The sequence below is a fragment of the Nelusetta ayraudi genome, unplaced genomic scaffold (assembly GCF_046127955.1).
Source record: "Nelusetta ayraudi isolate G7.1 ecotype Tasmania unplaced genomic scaffold, CSIRO-AGI_Nayr_v1 ptg000002l, whole genome shotgun sequence".
Classification (NCBI taxonomy): Eukaryota; Metazoa; Chordata; class Actinopteri; order Tetraodontiformes; family Monacanthidae; genus Nelusetta; species Nelusetta ayraudi.
This window is the reverse complement of record NW_027466052.1, coordinates 10,231,729-10,249,761: the sequence shown is the minus strand read 5'-3', so window position 1 is coordinate 10,249,761 and position 18,033 is coordinate 10,231,729. Positions and strand designations below refer to the sequence as shown.

At 51.0% G+C, this 18,033-nt stretch overlaps 1 protein-coding gene across 2 annotated transcripts in view; it reads left to right on the top strand.

Annotated features, from left to right (window-relative positions):
- The window catches only part of gse1b (Gse1 coiled-coil protein b), a 157,391-nt gene that overhangs the window by 36,075 nt on the left and 103,283 nt on the right, over positions 1-18,033 (top strand). For both annotated transcript variants that reach the window (XM_076023333.1, XM_076023343.1), the window contains exon 2: positions 9,582-9,729. In XM_076023333.1, the coding sequence (XP_075879448.1) occupies positions 9,582-9,729 (148 nt within the window). The remainder of the gene's footprint in view (positions 1-9,581; positions 9,730-18,033) is intronic.

Genomic DNA, 18,033 nt, shown 5'->3' with positions numbered 1-18,033 from the left:
GTGCACCGTTGCATGCGCAGCATATGCACAGCGTCGGCTAAACGCTGTCGCTAGTGGCTCGATTGCTTCTACTTCAGCAGTCTCTTGTACGTATAGCCTGGCTGTTTTGTGCTGTTGTGCCTTTTTTTTTTTCTTCCCTGCACTCACACACACACACACACACACACACACTCAGACACGCACATGTTCCTAATAGACCGTGGAGCCGCTCAGCTACAGGTGCCCCTCATGACCCCTCTCACTGTAATGACTGTGTAATCTCATAAAAGGGCCGCCTAACCACATTAGCATGTGTAAAGGCCATTGTGTTTGCGTGCGTGTGCGTGTGTGTGTGCGTGTGTGCCAGTGCATAAGTGATGTTTTGAATCTTCCTTCTTTGGGCTTCCGTTGGCGTCCCGGCCGCTAACGTCACCCGGTATCTCGGCATTGTGCGTGCGTGTGTTCGCGCAGAAGCAGGTGTCAGGCCCAGCGGTGTGTGTCAGCGCAGTGCAGAAGCAGCTGCTGCGACCCACAGTCTTCCGAGGGGAGTGGAGTGGGGGGAGTCATCCAGAGGTCAAAGGTCAGGCTAGGGGTGAGCAGTCGGCTGTAGCTACACGACATTCCTCCACTCGCTAATCATAGCCCCTAATGAATGGCGGCAAGTGGCAGCTGGCAGGCGGTGGGGGGGTTACCGGGGGGGTGGACAGCAGGATGGACACAAGAGAAAAGATTTTGTGTGTGTGTGTGTGTGTGTGTGTGTAAGTATGGGGGGTGGGGGGGAGCTGTACATTCCAGCGAATCAAACACACACACTCTCAGCCAGATGAAAGCAGAGCAGGAGGAGGCGGCGCAGGGTTGTGATCCTGAGAGGCCGAGCGGACGAGCGCGACAACCACACACAACGCTGGCGGGCAGAGTCTCGTTCGGGCAGACGCTGCTCGTCTTCCAGCAAACCCGCCAGGACATCTGAGGGTTTGTGCGTTTGTGTTTCCTCCGTGTTGACTTCCGAGCGTTTCACGACGAGGCCTTTTCACTTGATGCGGCCAGACTCTGGATCATCTGGACTTTCATCCTGATAAACCTTCTTTTTTTTTTCTTTTTTTTTTAAGAAAATCCAAGTTGGGTAATATATGCATGCATATAAATGCGAAAAGTGTTTCCACTACACTTGCAATGCATTGCAAAAGTGCAATGGAAACACTTTTTCCGCATTTGAATGTGGCAAGACGTGACGTACGAGGGTCACGTGACCAGTTCACTGTGTATAAACGCTTTATATCAACCAATATCGACACGTCTGAAAAACCACCTCATGAGAGCGTGAAGACCTCTTAGCGATATTTGAGGTTTTTTTTTTTTTCGAAATGTAGCCGTTTCCATTACCAGTTTTTTATTGCGATATTTAGGTTTTGCACAATTCAAGGTCTAATGGAAACGCTGTTATTGACCCGATGTCTTTGTCTCACACACACACACACACGCACACGGACAAGAACGCTTAGTGCACAACAGAGGCATGCACACGTGCACGCATACTGTAAGAGGTGCACGCACATACACACCCATAGGGCCTGTGCTGTTTGTTGTGTCTGCAGGAAGCTGTGGCATAATGACAGAGTTAGTGTGTGTGTGTGTGTGTGTGTGTGTGTGTGTGTGTGTGTGTGTGTGTGTGTCTGCGCTCACTCAGCTGCCCCCTGGATAAACTTTATCCACCCAGCAGAAAACACTCCTTTGTGCGCCGCTCCCTCTGCCTTCATCCCTGCACCTCGCTCACACCTTGCCCTCTCCCCGGAGACGCAGACTTGTTTCGCTGCGCTGTGCACTGCGCTCGCCACGCGCTCTATTCTGCCGTGCACAGTTTTCAGGGGGGCCTGGCACGCAGGCATGGGTGCAGCGTTGGTTTTGGCTGACAGCGGCCTTTCATATCCAGCAAGCAAATGAGCCAATAAAGAGTCGTGCTTATAAAAAAAAGAAAAGAAAAAAAAAACTGCGGCTGTTATTGAATAAGTTTGCAGTTGCGCCGCGTGTTTTGTTACAATGGCTTAAATGACTATAATCAAAAGAATTACAGTATCTTTAACAGCTTCTGTTTTCTTTGTCTTGGCAGTGTGATATAACAATTTAGCTGCGTGTGTTTTTTTTCTTTCTTCGTGTCAGGATTGCACCTTTTAAAGACATATTTAGCAGGCAAAACTGTGTCTTACCAGATTGTACTGGATATCATTTGGCTAGTCAGACGGTAAAGAAAAACACTGGTGTGGGTGTACAATATGGTGTGTGCGTGTGTGTGTGTGTGTGCGTGCGCGCGCGCGTGTGTGTGGGAGCACGCAGGCAGAAAAAGAAGGTGTGTGTCAGTGCATCTATACCCAGTGGACATATGTTCGAGTCCTGTTTCCTGGTTCTCTGCTCGGATAATTAGGGCTCTTAAATAAAAATCTGTTTTAATTATAGTCCTATTTTCTGCTTTGTTCTCCAATAAAGTAATATCTCATAAGCCAATGTTAAAACTCTTTAGTCTGTAATTTACAATCTATTTCCGAGCACTCGTCCGTGCTTTGCTGGGATGTTTTTTTCTTCCCTCTTGTAACTCCTTTTCTCCAGTTCCACGTCCAAAAGTGAAGTTATTGGCAATTGTCCCAACCTTGTTTCTCGCGCCTGCGGAAACAATTGTTTGCCAATTACTGAGACAGCAAAAGGCCGGATCCCTACTGCTCTACGCCTCGTCATGTGAAGCCGTAGCGGGCCGGGATTCTGCCCCCGTGTCTGTGTCGGCAGCTCTATGGACACGATTTGTGTTGCATAAAGGTGTTCGTTCATGTTTGACAAATGAAGCATTTCATCAATGACTGACAAAAGAAACCAGAAAAAAAAAAAAAAAAAAAACCCACAATGAGCGGCCCTTCAGGCTCCTCCAGTCTTTCTATCTGATTATCTTCTGATCCCTTCCTCTGGTTTGTACCCTTCCATCTTTCCTCTTCCTCATATCTAAATGTCATCGAAGAGAGTCGAGTGCATCAGTGATTTCTGTTCATAATGTCACAGTGCTGCCTGGGGGGGGGGGGGGGGGGGGGGTTGTTAATGTTGAGCTCTGTCTCTGACCAGGTTTTTCTTACAAGTGCGCACCCTGCAGCCAGAGGCAGAAACAATGCAGGCATACAGTAGGATTCAAGATATGCTTGTTTTTCTTTATGCGCTCCAGTCCGCATGTGCATTTTCCATTCGCTGTGCATTCCACCATGGTAGCATCTTGCTTTCATGGTGGGCTCAGGTGTATTCCCAAATTAACTGCTGGGCAAATTCAGTTTCTTTGCACATGCGGTTAGTGCAGTGAAAAGCCGACAGACTGACACTTTGCTTGTTTTTTTGCTCTGACAGCCAAACCGAGCAGGAAGAAACCAATCGATAGCACTTAGCCTCTTCCTGTTTCCAACAGCAGAGGGGAAACATGCAGACCAGCCGTTATCATCCACAGCGGTGTGTGTGTGTGTGTGTGTCTGTGCGTGTTCGTGCAACTTACTGTTTTCACACGCATTTTGTGTACAGTGCATACAATGCAATTGCATTGTGTCTGAGTGAGATAAAGTGCCTTTATGTTAGCAGAATGCGAGCCCAAGGACAGTCTGTCACAAAGGAGCGTTTCACTTGATTCATCGCCATCCACCAGCACGAGGCCTTATTGTGTTTTTTTTTGACGTCTTCACTAATTCGTCATGGAATTGACCACAGTTAAGTGTAAAGCGCTTGAATTGAATTCTGGAGTAAACCTAACGAGTCGTAAAGGAGCCACGCGCCATATTCAGCTGGTGTCGTGACATCGAGAGACGGAAGCGATGTCACACACTCTCCGTCTCTAATGCGTTCCTTTGCAAACCTCGCCGACCATTCCCGGCGGTGCGTCGGTAAATAATACATATCGACGGACCTCGATGCTAATGGTAACGCAGCATGCTGAAACAGTGAAAACGGCGCTCTGCGAGAGTTGCTGTTACATTCCATAAGTGGAATCCTGACTCTCTTTGCAAAGGGCACCGATACAGTGTCCCGAGGGCTTTGTCAAAGGTCACGCGGATATCGAAGGTGCGCGCATCCGTGCATCCTGTTTGCAGAGAAAGCCCACGCAGGAAGGGGCAAAATGTTTACAGCGACGCACCAAACCTCGGTACTTCCCCCTCTTTGAGCTGCGCCAGGATGCACGTGTCTCTCGGCCGTGACACCGCTGGCGCTTTTTTGAAGGCCGGGCCGACGCCGAAGGGCCGAGGTCAGATCGATGTGTCCGATCCGGCCGACCTTCAGCGCCCTTACTGCTGGCCACTTCCCAAGAAACTGTGAGACAGACTGAAAAACAAACTGCTGATGGGCCTTGACCACCCCCCCCCCCCCGTGTTGGCTCTCGCAGCGTCTGCTCAGCCACAATCGCGTCCCTCCCCGACACTGTTGCACATCTGCATCACTGATGGCGAAGCCGAGCGCGGCGCAACCGCGTTCTCGCGACGCGGCTTTTGTTTTTGACGGGCGCGCCGCTGTTGTTGCTTTACTGTGCGTGTTGTGACTGCGAGGCTCGGTGCTTCAACTGTGTTTGCACATGCTTTATCCATTTAGTCCTCCAGACAATCGAATAAGCGAGCCAAATTCCCTTTGTCAGTAAACATTAAACCTTTATGCCTCCGCTTAAAGTGAAATGGAGCCTTTTTAAGGATGCCTGATAGGATGGCTTCCATCTAATGTGAGTCTGTTTCTGCATCTTGCCTAATTGCATCTCTCCAGCCTCCCTCCGAATGGCCCCAGTCTGAGGCTCCTTCCTCCCGGGCTTCCTGTCCTCCTGCCCTTGACTGACCCCGACCTGACCTGCACTCGGGCCCCGGGACACCTTATGCCAAGTGCACTGGCTTGTGTTGCGCACGCTTGTGTGTGTGTGTGTGTGTGTGTGTGTGTGTGTGTGTGTGTGTGTGTGTGTGTGTGTGTGTGTGTGTATGGTCCGTTATGCGTGCGTTGTGGGGTGTAATTTGAGCCGCGGGCGAGGAGAGGACCGCTGCCGAGTCCGTCCAGGCAGAAAAAGCAAGACATGGGAGCTGCAGGGAGGAGGGCAGAGGCAGAGAAGGACAGCTGAAAGAGTAGGAAGAGGGGAGGCTGGAGAGTGAGGGAGAGAGAGAGAGAGAGATACAGAGAGTAATGGACAAAGAGTAGTGAGGCTCTTTTTAACTCGGTCTCCGTGGAAGAGATGTCAGTCTGTGTCAGTTCGCTCCACTGAGCCGCCTGGAGCAGGAGAAAAAGATCGCTCCCTCCATCTCTCACACTTTCCTCGGCTTCGCCGCCTCTCTCTTTCTCTCCCTCTCCCTCCCTCTCTCTCTCTCTCGCTGCCTCCCACACCATCCAGCTCTCCTCTCTCTCCCTCTCTCGTGTCTATCGGCGATGGCGTTTCTGCCTCAGTTGAGGGAAGCGGAATCGCTCGGCGGGCTCAGGGGAGAACACGGAGACTTTAGCGAAAGGACCGAGCGAAGGAAGCCAAGGCCTCCTGATCGCAACTTCGGGACAGTGGTGTACGGTAACCCCTCCCCACCCCCAACAAACCACCCTGCCACCTCCCCTCCGGTGTTCTGAAGAGGGCCGGCACACAACTCTTCAAACACAGGAGGGATCAAATCTTCAAATCCCCTGGAAATGTCAGCCACGTTTGAGGAAATGTCAGTGGACCTGCAGAACACACGCAAAGCACACATCAGCCTACACACACACACACAGGCACGCGCAACCTCTCGCGCACGCGCTCACTAATGCTCAACGCGGCGGCAGGAAAGGCAGAGTGATATAGGGCAGTCACATCCTGTGGGAGAAATCAGCTTCATTTTCTCTATTCTCATGAGAGACGGAGCCGCTCGCCTCGGGCTTTCCTCTCTCTCATTTTAAACGAACAGTCCTGCTGAAGTTCTCCTCTGACTCCCTCTCAGTCGTGTAAACATCTGCTTGTGCAGCATAACAAGATGCAACATAATATGATGCTGCTGCTGCCGCTGCCGCAAAAAAAAAAGAAAAAAGTGATTTGCCTTTTAGTGCCGGCGAAGACAGAACAGCTGCTGAAATTAGCACCAGAGGAAACATTAAGATAATTACACGATTTATTGCTTGAAGCTTCTAAAAAAGTCTGCACTCGTTTAGTTGACTCCTCGCTTGTTTGAAGGCAGCGTTTTTGAGCGCTAATTAATGAAATGGTTATTTAATGGCTTACTCTCCCGCTCCAGTAAAATAGATAATATGGGACGGCTTGGGATGCTGAGATCGATTGAGCGTCGAAGCCCCTTTATGAGAAGATCCCCCAGTCGCACAAGGTGATCTCATCTGCGGCCACTGACATCATCCCGCGCTCCTATTGATCCCTTCCCACCACCGCTGACTAGCTTATCGACATCCTCAAGTGTATTTCCTGTCTAGACTGTCGGCAGCGTTTATGGATGGCCCTACCCCCTGGCGACACACACACACACACACACACACACACACACACACAGACACACACTCGCACCCATGCGAGCGCGCCGCCTCTGCCCGTCGATATATATCCTGCTGCCTCTGACTCTGTGTTCGTCCTTAACGACCCAGGGAGGTGTGGAACTGCAGATGTTGTGCAAGACTCAGGTATCGATGAAAGGCCTGGGGTGAGGTCACAGCGTGTGTGTGTGTGTGTGTGTGTGTGTGTGTGTGTGTGTGAGTGTGTGTGTGCGCGCTTGTGAAATGGAAGAGTTATTCCTGGATGGGGGAAGCAACCTTTTGGGAGGAATCTGCATAAGAAGGAAATCACACAGCGCTGTTTAATATCAGCGCTGCTGTTACGGCTCAGCAGGTGAGACGTGGTACCAGGAAGTGCAGCAGGAAGTCGAGGCTGCCCTGGGTTGACTGAAGCCCTGCTCCTCACTCTTACCCTCCGCTTCAGCTCGCAGGGTTCCCCTCGTTTGTCTTGATGGGGTCACGTCGCGATCTGCGCTCGGCTGCTAATGTCTGGCGAATCGCCGAGGGCTGCACGCAACCGCAAGCAGTGCAGTGCAGTGGGGGAGTGAGGGGTGGGGGGCGGGAGGGTTTCCCGCCACATCCAGCATTAACAGTTGTTATCATCTCGCTCTGTGGCGGATGAGCAAAGATAACGCTGAACTGTGGGATTAACCTGAATTAATTAATATCTACTTCTCTTGGAGTGATGCACCTGCACCTCCAGTGCTGCTGGTCGGTTTAAACTCCCTCTAGTTGATGTTCCAGCTGTTTCATCGCGTTTTATTAGCACGCAGTCGAGGAATTAAGAACAAAAAAAAGATCAAATAAATATGCATTATTTTTGTATTCTCTCAATAAGTCCTTTTGGCAGATAAACAGATTGTCAACATCATGTCCTCTTCAGTCATGGTGAGCTGATATTTAATTAGACTGTGAGACTGTCTCAGCCCTCGTCCTGAGGCTACAACTGAGCATTTAACACCATTAGCTCTGAATTCTGAGACAGTCTCAACACGGCTCAGCACAAACGCCAGCGCGAGCGTTAAACCTTCTAACTCATGCACCACGTTAAAAACATTTGCATCAGCAGTTAGTTAGCAAACCGCACGGTGGCGCTTCTTTGCCGTTCCGACCCGTAGCGCCGAGTGCGTCCTCGCAACTCCGAGCCGGCGTGGCTTTGTGTGTCAGGAGTTACACAACACGCTGTGAGTTGCTGCGCCAGCTCCTTGTCTTGCTAGCATAAATGAGTCACTCGAGGGAGCCGATGACTTCCTGCTAAATATGTACCACCCAGTCCTGATGTAACAGCTTGTTCTTTACAGCCACAGCGTTACTATCCTGCATCCGTGTTTGCAGAGGAGCCGAACAACAACGTTTATTTATTTACAGCAATCTTGATTTTGAATTTTTTTTTTATGTTCTTGCGTCTGTATATTTTCTTAAAAAATAACAAAATACATATATATGTGTATACATATATAAAAATGTGTACATACATATAAACACATACATACTGTACATATATATATATATATATATGCCTCCACCTGCTTGCTTTTTGGGGGGGGGGGGTAGGAGTTCCGAGAAGAAGTCTCGGAAGAAAAAAACCCTCAGATGTTAGTTCAGCTAATCCCCTGGCTCAGACGTGACTATTTACCTCCCTGTTTGCCTACATCTGAGGTGTTAGCCCACCCTCCATCAGGGGTTTAAGTTGAGTGCGGAAACCCAACAGAGCAAAGAGGTGAACACACCCAGTCTGTGGTAAGAAAACAAAACAGGAGAATCACAATAGTGGTGCGGCGGAGCGTCGCAGCTCTCCGACCGTTGGCTCCAACAAGAAGGGGGTGGGGGCGCTCCCTTTATGAAGTCTGGCCCATTTGAATGTGTTTTGTAATACCGCCGATGGTGCAAAACCCAAAGAAGCGGTTGGAAGTCGGGAGAAAAAAAAAAAAGTCCTCTCTGACCAGCAGGTGGATTCTTATACAAATTTACTAATTTGTGTATTCTGTGTGATGAATTGTGTGTTATTTGATGGTTGTTTTTTTTTTTTAAGTCTGGGATGCTGAGCTGTGACCGGTGGTGCTCAAACACCTGGCTGACGGCACCTGCGAGCGCACAAAAAGAGAAAAACGGGCGGGCGCTCTCCCCTCCCCCTCCCCCCCTGCTCTTCGTGAGGAGTCATTAGCGACGTCGTGTCGGCCCGCTCTATTTTTAGCTCGCGGCTGCTCGGAGACTCGTCAGGCTTCCGGTGGTGGGCGGGGGGGTCCTCCCCTGCTCTGCTCCCCCACCCCGTGTCTTTTGTCTCCAGCTGAGCGCCATGTATTTTTCATAAGGCCAGGGTGCCTTTTTGTCTTCCGCCCACCCACCCACCCACCAGCCGACTGTCTCCCCGCCGCTCCTCAATAGCGGGAGCCATCTCGGCTGCCCGGCCGCTACCTACCGCTGCTCCCTGACAGCCACCCTCTGTTCCTCCCTCTGCTTCTCATGGTCAGCTTGTCTCTCCCCTCGCTGAAGGCTCGTCCCTCTCGCCTCCCCTCGCCGGCTCTGGGCGGCTGGCGGGGCCGCAGACTGGAGCACATCCAGGCAGACTCGGCCTGTCAGGAGAAAGAAAACACGAAAAAAAAAAAAACTCTTTCCGCCTCCCTCTGTGCGTCTCTCTCTCTCTCTCTCTCTCTCTCTACCTCCCTCTCCCTCAGTCTTTGATTCCGTCCATCCGTCTGTCTGTTTGTTTCGGGAGAGAGGGGACGCTTCACCTGGCGATGCGTTCGTCTTTTTATAGCAGTAATCTGTGACAGCAGCTAAAAACGTTCGCGCCCACCAGTCGGCGACGGGCTGCGGCGGCACTTGGTTGCTATATTTTGCAGCCTATTCCTGCGGCTTGCGATTTAATTGTCCCGACAGTGTCTCAGCTTCCGGGGTTCCGGTAAAAATTGTGAGACTGTCGTTTGTTTGTGTGCTCACGGCAGACCTTCAAGAGAACGGGGATTTGTGGCTCAGTCATAAAAATGAATGAATTCTTGGGCCGAAAACACCACAGTGCAGAGAGACAACGAAATGAAAAAACATAACAAAACCCTCCTTTCATTTCCTGCATGTTAATGGAGCCTTTTTGCATTTTCCAGGCGTGCGCTGTGATCGAGAGCGTGGCCGCTGCCAGGGAGGAAGAGGAGGAGGACTCGGGGCCTTCGGATCCTCGGGGCGACGGCGCTCCTTCTCACTCGGTGACCTTGGAGTCAGAGAAAACTGACAGAGCTGAACGCCCACTTTCCAGTGAGTACAGCTCCCCTCCGCCGAATGCCCCATCGCACCGCACACTGTTGCTGTGTTTTTCAAGTGTCTTCTTGCATCTGTCATCTCCTGGCCCGCTCACATCTGCCTTCATCTCTTCTGTCTGCGTGTGTGTGTGTGTGTGTGTGTGCGCGTTTGCGAGTCTATCAGTGGCTCGTGCTTAAAATACTGCCGTCAGCTTCATTTGAAAAAAAACAAAAAAACAAAAACCAAAAAGAAAGCCTCCGCCCTGTTCCCCGGAGGAGTGCGAGTCACCACTTCACAGCAGCGTGACCTCTGACGCTCACGAGCGCGCACGTCTCCACCGTCGCTCCGTCCCTTTGTCTGCTTGCAGGATCTCATCAAGCTGTGTCGCCAGGAACGAGGCAATGGTTCATCCGTTACTGAGCTTTCACCACATGTGAGCGCGACATTTCACACGTTCACCCAAAAGCCTCCGAGTGTGTGTGGCCACGCCGGGGTGTCGATGGCGTGCGGTCGTAGGTGACTGCTGACAAAAAGAATTGTTTCCGTTGTTTAGTTTATTTTTGGTTTTGGTTTTCTTCATTCTAGGCGTGTGCTGAGAATCACTTGTTAGCTCATTTAGGGACTGGTTCTTCAGCAAAAAAAAAAAAAAAGATTACTTTGTTTCCTCACTGCAGCGTTACGTTAAAACTGACCTTCGTGCGCTTTTGTGTGAGACAGGAGGCCGATTTCCCTGAGTTTGTTTTGCAAATGTTGACTGGAGCACTGACCTCCTCACCTCCTGTGAAAGCAGCGGCTAACAGCAACCGCCTTTTTAGAAGTCCACAATGTAAATGGAGTAAACCAAACCTGCCCGCAGCGCGCGCGCGCACACACACACACACACACACACACACACACACACACACACACACACACGCGCGCACGCACACATGCAAAGAAGACGCTTAATACATTTTTTGTTTGTCCCTTTTTTTTCCTCGCCTGGGCGTATTTGCAGCTGTTGCTCGCCCTCTGCTCTCCGCTCTCTCTCCTCTCGCTGCACCTTCACTTCATCTGGTCTGCCGCCAGACGAAGTTGCCGAGATGCCAGTGGAGGAGAAAATGGTTGTGGTTTTGTGAGAGTGGCGATATGGTGGCGCTGAGCAGGCACGGTCACATGTGTTAGCATATGTGTGCGTGTACGTGTGTGTGTGTGTGTGTGTGTGTGTGCGTGTATGTGTGTGTGTGTGTGTGTGTGTATGTGTGTGTGTGTGTGTGTGTGTGTGTGTGTGTGTGTGTGTGTGTGTGTGTGTGTGTGTGTGTGCGCGCCCCATGGGAGGCCATCACTGTGCCGCGTTTTGAAGATCAGTGTGTTTGTGTGGAAAGTGCTGCTGTCTCTTCCTGTCAGTGTGGCTGGGCCGCCTTTTCTCCTGGTGCCTCTTCCAACCTCCTTTCCCACACTAATAGTGAGACAAGCAAATGGATTCTTTTTTTCATTTTTTTTTTTTTTTAAATCATTTTTTTTTTTTTTTAATCCCAACTGCCAGACATTTTTTTTCTAAGTTGTCTTTTCCTGGCACCCCTTTTTTTTAAAAAAAATATAAGAACCGCTTTCTGCTCAGGCTGCGTTCTTGCTTTTCTCTGAGGCTATTTCTGTTTAGCCGTGAGGGCCCCCATGTCGTTTACAGAAACTTATCTCTTTCCGACTGAACACACACACACACACACACACACACACACACACACACACACACACACGCACACACACACACACACTCCAATCATCCCAACCACAACACCCTTGAAGACACTTGGTTAAACTGTCATGACAAAGAGGCCACCGCACATCAACACACACACACACACACACACACACACACACACACACACACACACTCACAGGGGAGACCACGTGCACCTCTCGGTGGCTCGGTGTGGCTTGAGTACAGCCTTTCATGAGTTATTTAAGAACATCCCATCATGTGCAGTGTGCACTGACATGACACGGCCCATTTCCTCTGCTCAGACTTGAACGTGACACAAGACACACAGTTCTTCGCGCACTCGGAGCGCGCTGAAGAGTCGCAAAGCCGGCCAGGGTTGCACTCGGCTGCTGAGCTCCAGTCGCCAAGTTTGACGCTCTGACAGTCGCTGGTTTGAAAGCCCTGCTCAGTCAGCTCAGCTCAGCTCTAACTCAGAGGATTTAACAGGGACACAGAGCAGTGGGGACGTCAACAGTGTCGGCGGCATTCGTGAAAACTAGGGCTGATACTGGTATCGGGTATCGGTATTGATACCGGGCTTGAGTACTCTACTCTTACTCGTAAAATACGTACCTATACCTCAACACTGATACCAGTTTATGTCAGTAAATTGCAGTGAAAATTGTCACCCAGGTTCTGGAAAAACTTGCTGAGAAATGTTGTTCAAATCACAAATAATGATTTGTAATTCTTATTAATCAATCATTGTTTTCATAAATAATTCTATAATGTGCAAAGCCGTTTTTAAGTGCTCGACATCGGCATCAGTGAGTACTGAAATGCAAGTACTCACTGATGCCGAGTTGTGAAAAATACTGCACGTGGAGACATACAAGTCAAAAGTTTAAATTCAACTCCACTGGGTCAACTTTAGGTTTTCAATTTAAACATCCGACTACATCAAAGTTCATTGAAAATCAAGTAACAGACCATGTGATTGTGACATGTGACATTTGGCCGTCCCACAAACACATACTGAGAGTAGATGGGTGATGATGATGGAGATGGCCGTGATTTAAAGCCCTTTTCAGTTCGGAATGATTGACGTTTGTGTTGCGTGTCGCGGCATCACACGCGCCAGAGAGGTGATTGAAGGGAGGCTGTTAGCGCTTTATGATCTCAACATCTCCGGAGGCGGAGCCCGAGGAAAACTTTGGCCGCCTCGCTCACTTGGCTGCCGGCCAGTCGATGCAATTACAAGAACCTCCACCTCGGGAGCGACGGAGAGCCGCTGAGGACGGCGCCTGCGGCTGGCAGCTAATTCCCCGTATCTGACTGCAGTGGGGGACGTCTGTCGGGGGTTGGGGGTGGTGGGGGTTGTGGGGGTTGTGGGGGTTGTGGGGGGGGGGGGGGGGCATCGGAGGGGGAACTGTCTCTCCGGCCGGCGCGGGCGGCTAACACTTGGCATTAGGAGCGTTGCATGGAGTGGAGGAGGCGCAGCAGGCGGGTCCAATCTCCGGGAGGAGAACAACAGGTGGAAAGAGGTTGAAGCTGCAGGATGTGGAGATGAGGGAGGAGGGCGGGGTCAGCATGGAGACAGTGAGAGGTGTGTGTGTGTGTGTGTGTGTGTGTGTGTGTGTGTGTGTGTGTGTGTGTGTGCATACCCGTCAATATTCAGGGGGGGGGGCGTGGGGGGGGTGTGGGGGGTCCTCCATCTTCCTAATTGTTACTCAATACAAATCTAAATTTCCTTAAAATAGCCTCTAGGCCTATAATAACCTTACAGTATTTCATGGATGCAAGCCATGACTGACAACACATACAGACGCACACAAGAACCACAAAACAACAAACAACAAAAGAATTATGATGAATTATGAAGATTTTTTAAAAGTGTAATATTAAAGAGGGTGATCGTAAAGACATTTTAGTGACAGTTAGTGGCAATGACATCATCATTTTCATCAAAAACATTTTGCTTTGAGGCTTTCAGGGGGTCTCATGGGTTAATCCAGGGGGTCCGAAACCCCCCCCCCACCCCCTGGACTCCTCTCTATTTCGCACACTGGTTTGTTGCATGTCATTAAAATGCCACGGCGGACCAGGGTGCTTCACTTGGCAGAGTGCCACCCCCCCCCCCCCCCCCCCCCCGGGGCGAGGGAAGGCTAAAGCTAGCAAAAATAATGCATAAATTAGCCCTCTTTTTTCTCCTGTCGCCGTGAAGACTCTCTCTCTCCCTCTCTCTCTCCCTCTCCCTCTCTCTCCCTCTCTCTCTTCTTTATATCTTTCGCAGTTCAGGATTTTTTTGAGAAACGGACCTCTGTGCCGCAATGTGGCGCCGTCCTGGCAGGCACGGGGGTTGGGGGGTGGGGGGGGGGGGGGTGCTGGATTAGTCAGGAGACAGTGGGTTTGGCAGTGTGCCACGGTTATTAGCCGCTCGCAGGGTGGGCACAGGGGGCAGCACCCACCCACCCACCCCGGCCCACTCTCAATCACTCCCTGTGTTTGCATGTGTGCTCTTAATGTGTTTGTTTCTGCCTCTCGCTCTCTCTCCCTCTGTGTGTGTGTGTGTGTGTGTGTTGTTTGCGCACATCAAGCCTCTGAGTCAGGATCCTCCTCTGATCACACTGACCTTATTGTGTAGTCACCGCTGGTAGATTTGTACCCTTTCCAGCACATTCCGACCTCCAAATGGCTGGGGACACCAACCGCTAACCCCCCCCAACCCCTTTAACCCTCCCACCTCCCTCACAAACACACACACGCACACGCACGCACACACACACACACACACACACACACACACACACACACACACACACACACACTGCACTCCATGTCTCCTCTTTTCCCCTTCAGATGGCTTTGATTTAGTGACTCCAGTTTTTCACAATCCGGAGCCGAAAGCCAGGAGGAGCAGAGTGGGGAAGATGGGGGGGGAGAAGGGGGCGGGGGGGGTTGCAGCTTCACAGCCAGCCAAGCGCGTCATTACTTGACCGTAGCTCATCACGAGATCCATCAGCGGGGCCACGTGCTAATGGATGTGAGCTGTCACTGTTCGGGAAGTAATAAACCTTCTCTTCATTTTGTCCTCGTAATTACCCCCCCCCCGCCCCCCCCCAACCCCCTTGCAGATTATATGAGCACAACGGAGGGAAAAAAAAAAAGAGTCTTCTGGGTTGCTCCCTTGTAAAGTGTCAAATGTTGTGTTTTGGACTCGGCGACTCCACGTGAGGTTCAAGTTCCTCAGTTGTTGGGCCTCGAGGTCACGGCACAGGCAGGCGGTAGCTCCGGAGGAGAGGAGAAGAGGAGGAGGAGAGGAGGGGGGAGGGGGGAAGATGACCACTTAACGCAGGATCTCCAGACGCCGACCTCTGACCCCGGGCTCTCCAGGAAACAGGTGTCTGGGCGGGATTAAGCCTGAGCGCCCGCGAGCTCGCACAGCTGGCGGCAGGGAGCTTCCGTCTGCCTCTGTTTATCCTACAGCGGCGGCAACACCGCGCACAAGAAAGGGAGGAAAGAGAAAGAAAAAAAAACGAGGAAACACTTTGTCAATGCGTGCGGGGAGTCAGAGGAGAGATTAGCGGGAGATAAAACTACATTTGCGCGAGGATGAAAGTGGGATACAGATAAACAGCTCTTGAAGTGATCAATGCTCCGTTTAAGCGCTGGAGAGGAAAATCATAGTTTTTTTGTTTTTTTTTCCCTCCTTGCGCTCCACCCCCCCCCCCCCCAAGCCCCCCGCCACCGCACGATTTCCATCTATTTCCATTAATCACCCTCTATTTCTGACGCCCTGTCCCTCCTCACCTCCTTCCCTCCTTCCCTCTTCCATCCCTCCTTCCCTCCTCGCCCGAGTGAGTGAGTGAGTGAGTGAGTGAGTGACTGGTTGGCCGAGGCTAAGTGCTTTTCTCTGTTTCGCTGCAGGTGGGCCCTGTAATAAAGCTTGTCAGTGGGAGGCATGGGTCGCTCTGTCACACGCTCATCGCCTAGCGTCCCCCCCTCCTCCCTCCTCCCCCTCGGAGCTCCGCCCCTCTCCACACCGAGCGCTCTTTCCCCGAAAACTGTGCTCTTTGACTCGCCCCAACCCCCCCGCCCGCCCATTCCCTCCCCTTCCCCCTCCTCCTCCTCTTGTCTCTCCGGTTTCCTTGCCAACGGCACTTTCGGGGGAACCAGGATGGAGAGGAGCAGCAACAGGAGACACCACTGTCGACGCCTCACCACACATACACACACACACACACACACACACACACACATGCAATCCATGTAAATGACTGCAGGTGAGGCCGTGTGCTGTTTGCCCAGCTGCTGCTAACCTGCCTCTCCTGTTCCTCGGCCCGTCCGCATGGAAATCAGCTGCTTCCTGTACACAAAACACTTCCCCGCCCCCCCTCTGGCTTTTGTCCCGTCGACTCACAGTTGGCGGGCCGGCAATAACAAGGCGTCCGCACTTATCCTTAGATACCGAAAGGCCTGCGTGCACATCCCTGGTAACGTCGCAGCAGCCGCTGATCGAGACGCCTCGTTCTGGCGGTTTCCAGCCACAGGATGGCAACACTGAGCCCCAGCGAGCCCACACAAGCCACTGTTCATTAGTATGCACACACACACACACAGGCACACACACACACACACACACACACACACACACAGTCGTGTACGCTCACAGCGCTCTTCAGCTTGACTCGGCCCAGGTTTGTGTAAGGTGACTGCGGTGAATAATTCAGCCGTGGCCTTGTTAATGGCTGACAGGAACACGGCCTCTGAGCTGCACCGTCGGCCCATTACCAGCACACTCTGTTTCACTTTCACCCTCTGTGATCGCTTCATTCTCTATACGCGCGTTTCTTCCTCCGCGTTTCACCGCTTTCTTCGGAGGAATTTCGCTGCACTTTGTTCCCCATCATCCACTTGAAATAAAGGAAACCTGAGCACCGCCGACCGCGGCTAATTGGAAAACCAAGTTTCAAGTGGGGGGGGGGGGTGTTTTTTTTTTCATAAAGTTTCTGATTTTCCATTTTCTCAAATGCATATTTTTGATCACTGTGCATCAGTGAGGTTGTGTTTTTTTGTGCCAGTGCTAATTTGTTTTTACAGTGAGACGCTGTACATAGAAGCTTCCTTTAACCTAATGAAAAGCTCTAATGTGATTAACCTTTAAATAGGTTATTTTATTTTCTAAAGTGTTTTTAAAGAATGATTGAATTAGCTTTTGTGACTTCATTATTTATTTTCCCTTAACTAACGGTATTTAACAGACCTTTTATTTTTTATATATGTATATTCTGCTAACTGCAATAAGAGGATTTTGACTGATGGGTCAAGGTTGTCAAAATTAGATATAGAAACATATAGAAACACCTACACAGAGACGCTGCTCTGTTGCGATGCTGTCATGCTGACACATTTGATTCTCCATTTTTTGAATTGTCAAACTATTTTCTATTCTATTGTGCTTTTTAATTCAGACATTTTTTCCTCCCTTTTGCTTCCTATGATGCACTGTAACCTGCGATCTCTCTTCGCTGTCCCTCTCCTCCCTCCCGTGCTCATTTAAAACTAAATCAGCTATCAAGCAGATGCACGGTACACTTGTTGTGCATGTGCATGTGCGTGCACGTTCACGTCTGTCTAGTCCCATTCAAGCACTATTAATGTTATGATTGCCCCACTGGGCTTCGGGTCCTTGTGCGTGTGTGTGTGTGTGTGTGTGTGTGTGTGTGTGTGTGTGTGTGTGTGTGTGTACATTTGACGCAAGTGAAGAATAATACCACCCCCGGAGCTAACGCAATCACACACACGCTAAACAAATTACAGCTCCCTCCTCCTCTTCCTCCACTTGCCCCTCCCCCTCCCCCTTCCCCTCCACCTCCTCCTTCTCCTCCTCCACCCCAGCCGCCTCCCTCTCATTCAGGCATGACGGTGTAACATGTGGCCTACGTGGTTTTCAGCCTGTACGGCCAGCGCGCGCTCAAAGTTTTCCTCTCCCCCGTGATACAATCAGCGTGTGTGTGCGTGTGTGTGTGTGTGTGTGTGTGTGTGTGTGTGTGTGTGTGCGTGGGTTGTTTTTTTTGGGGGGGTGGAGGGTGTGTGTGTGTGTGTGTGTGTGTGTGTGTGTGTGTGTGTGTGTGCCTGCTGCAGCTCTGACGTCTGGCCAAGCTCAGGCAGACTCGGGGGGGATTGAGGGTGACGTGTCCGGAGTGAAACACCCTGCAGTTGGGACTCCCGAGCAGCCTGCGTGGCTCCAGCCTGGCTGATGGAGTCCAGCTGGGCGTGGAGAAGAGCTGCTCCGTCTCCCGGCTCCCTGTCTGTGTGTCTGTGTGTGCATATATCTCCTGAGCATCTGTCTGTCACATCAAAGTCTCATCTCCTCGTTTCTCCTTCTTTTTCATCTTTTTTTTTTTTTTTTTTTTTTTTTACCTCACCCTCACGTCATCGATTTTTGTTTCCTTCCAGTCCCTCCGCCCCCTCTCGCCTCCTTTCTTCTTCCCTTCCCCTCGGCTCGATGTCACACGTATAGCTGCGTACTTTGCCTCCTCCTCCTCCTCCTCCTTTTTCTCCTCTTCTCCGCCGTCCCTCCCCCTCACGCGGGCAAAATCCAGAAGCGCTGAAGTGGGGTCACGTTTGAGGCGTGC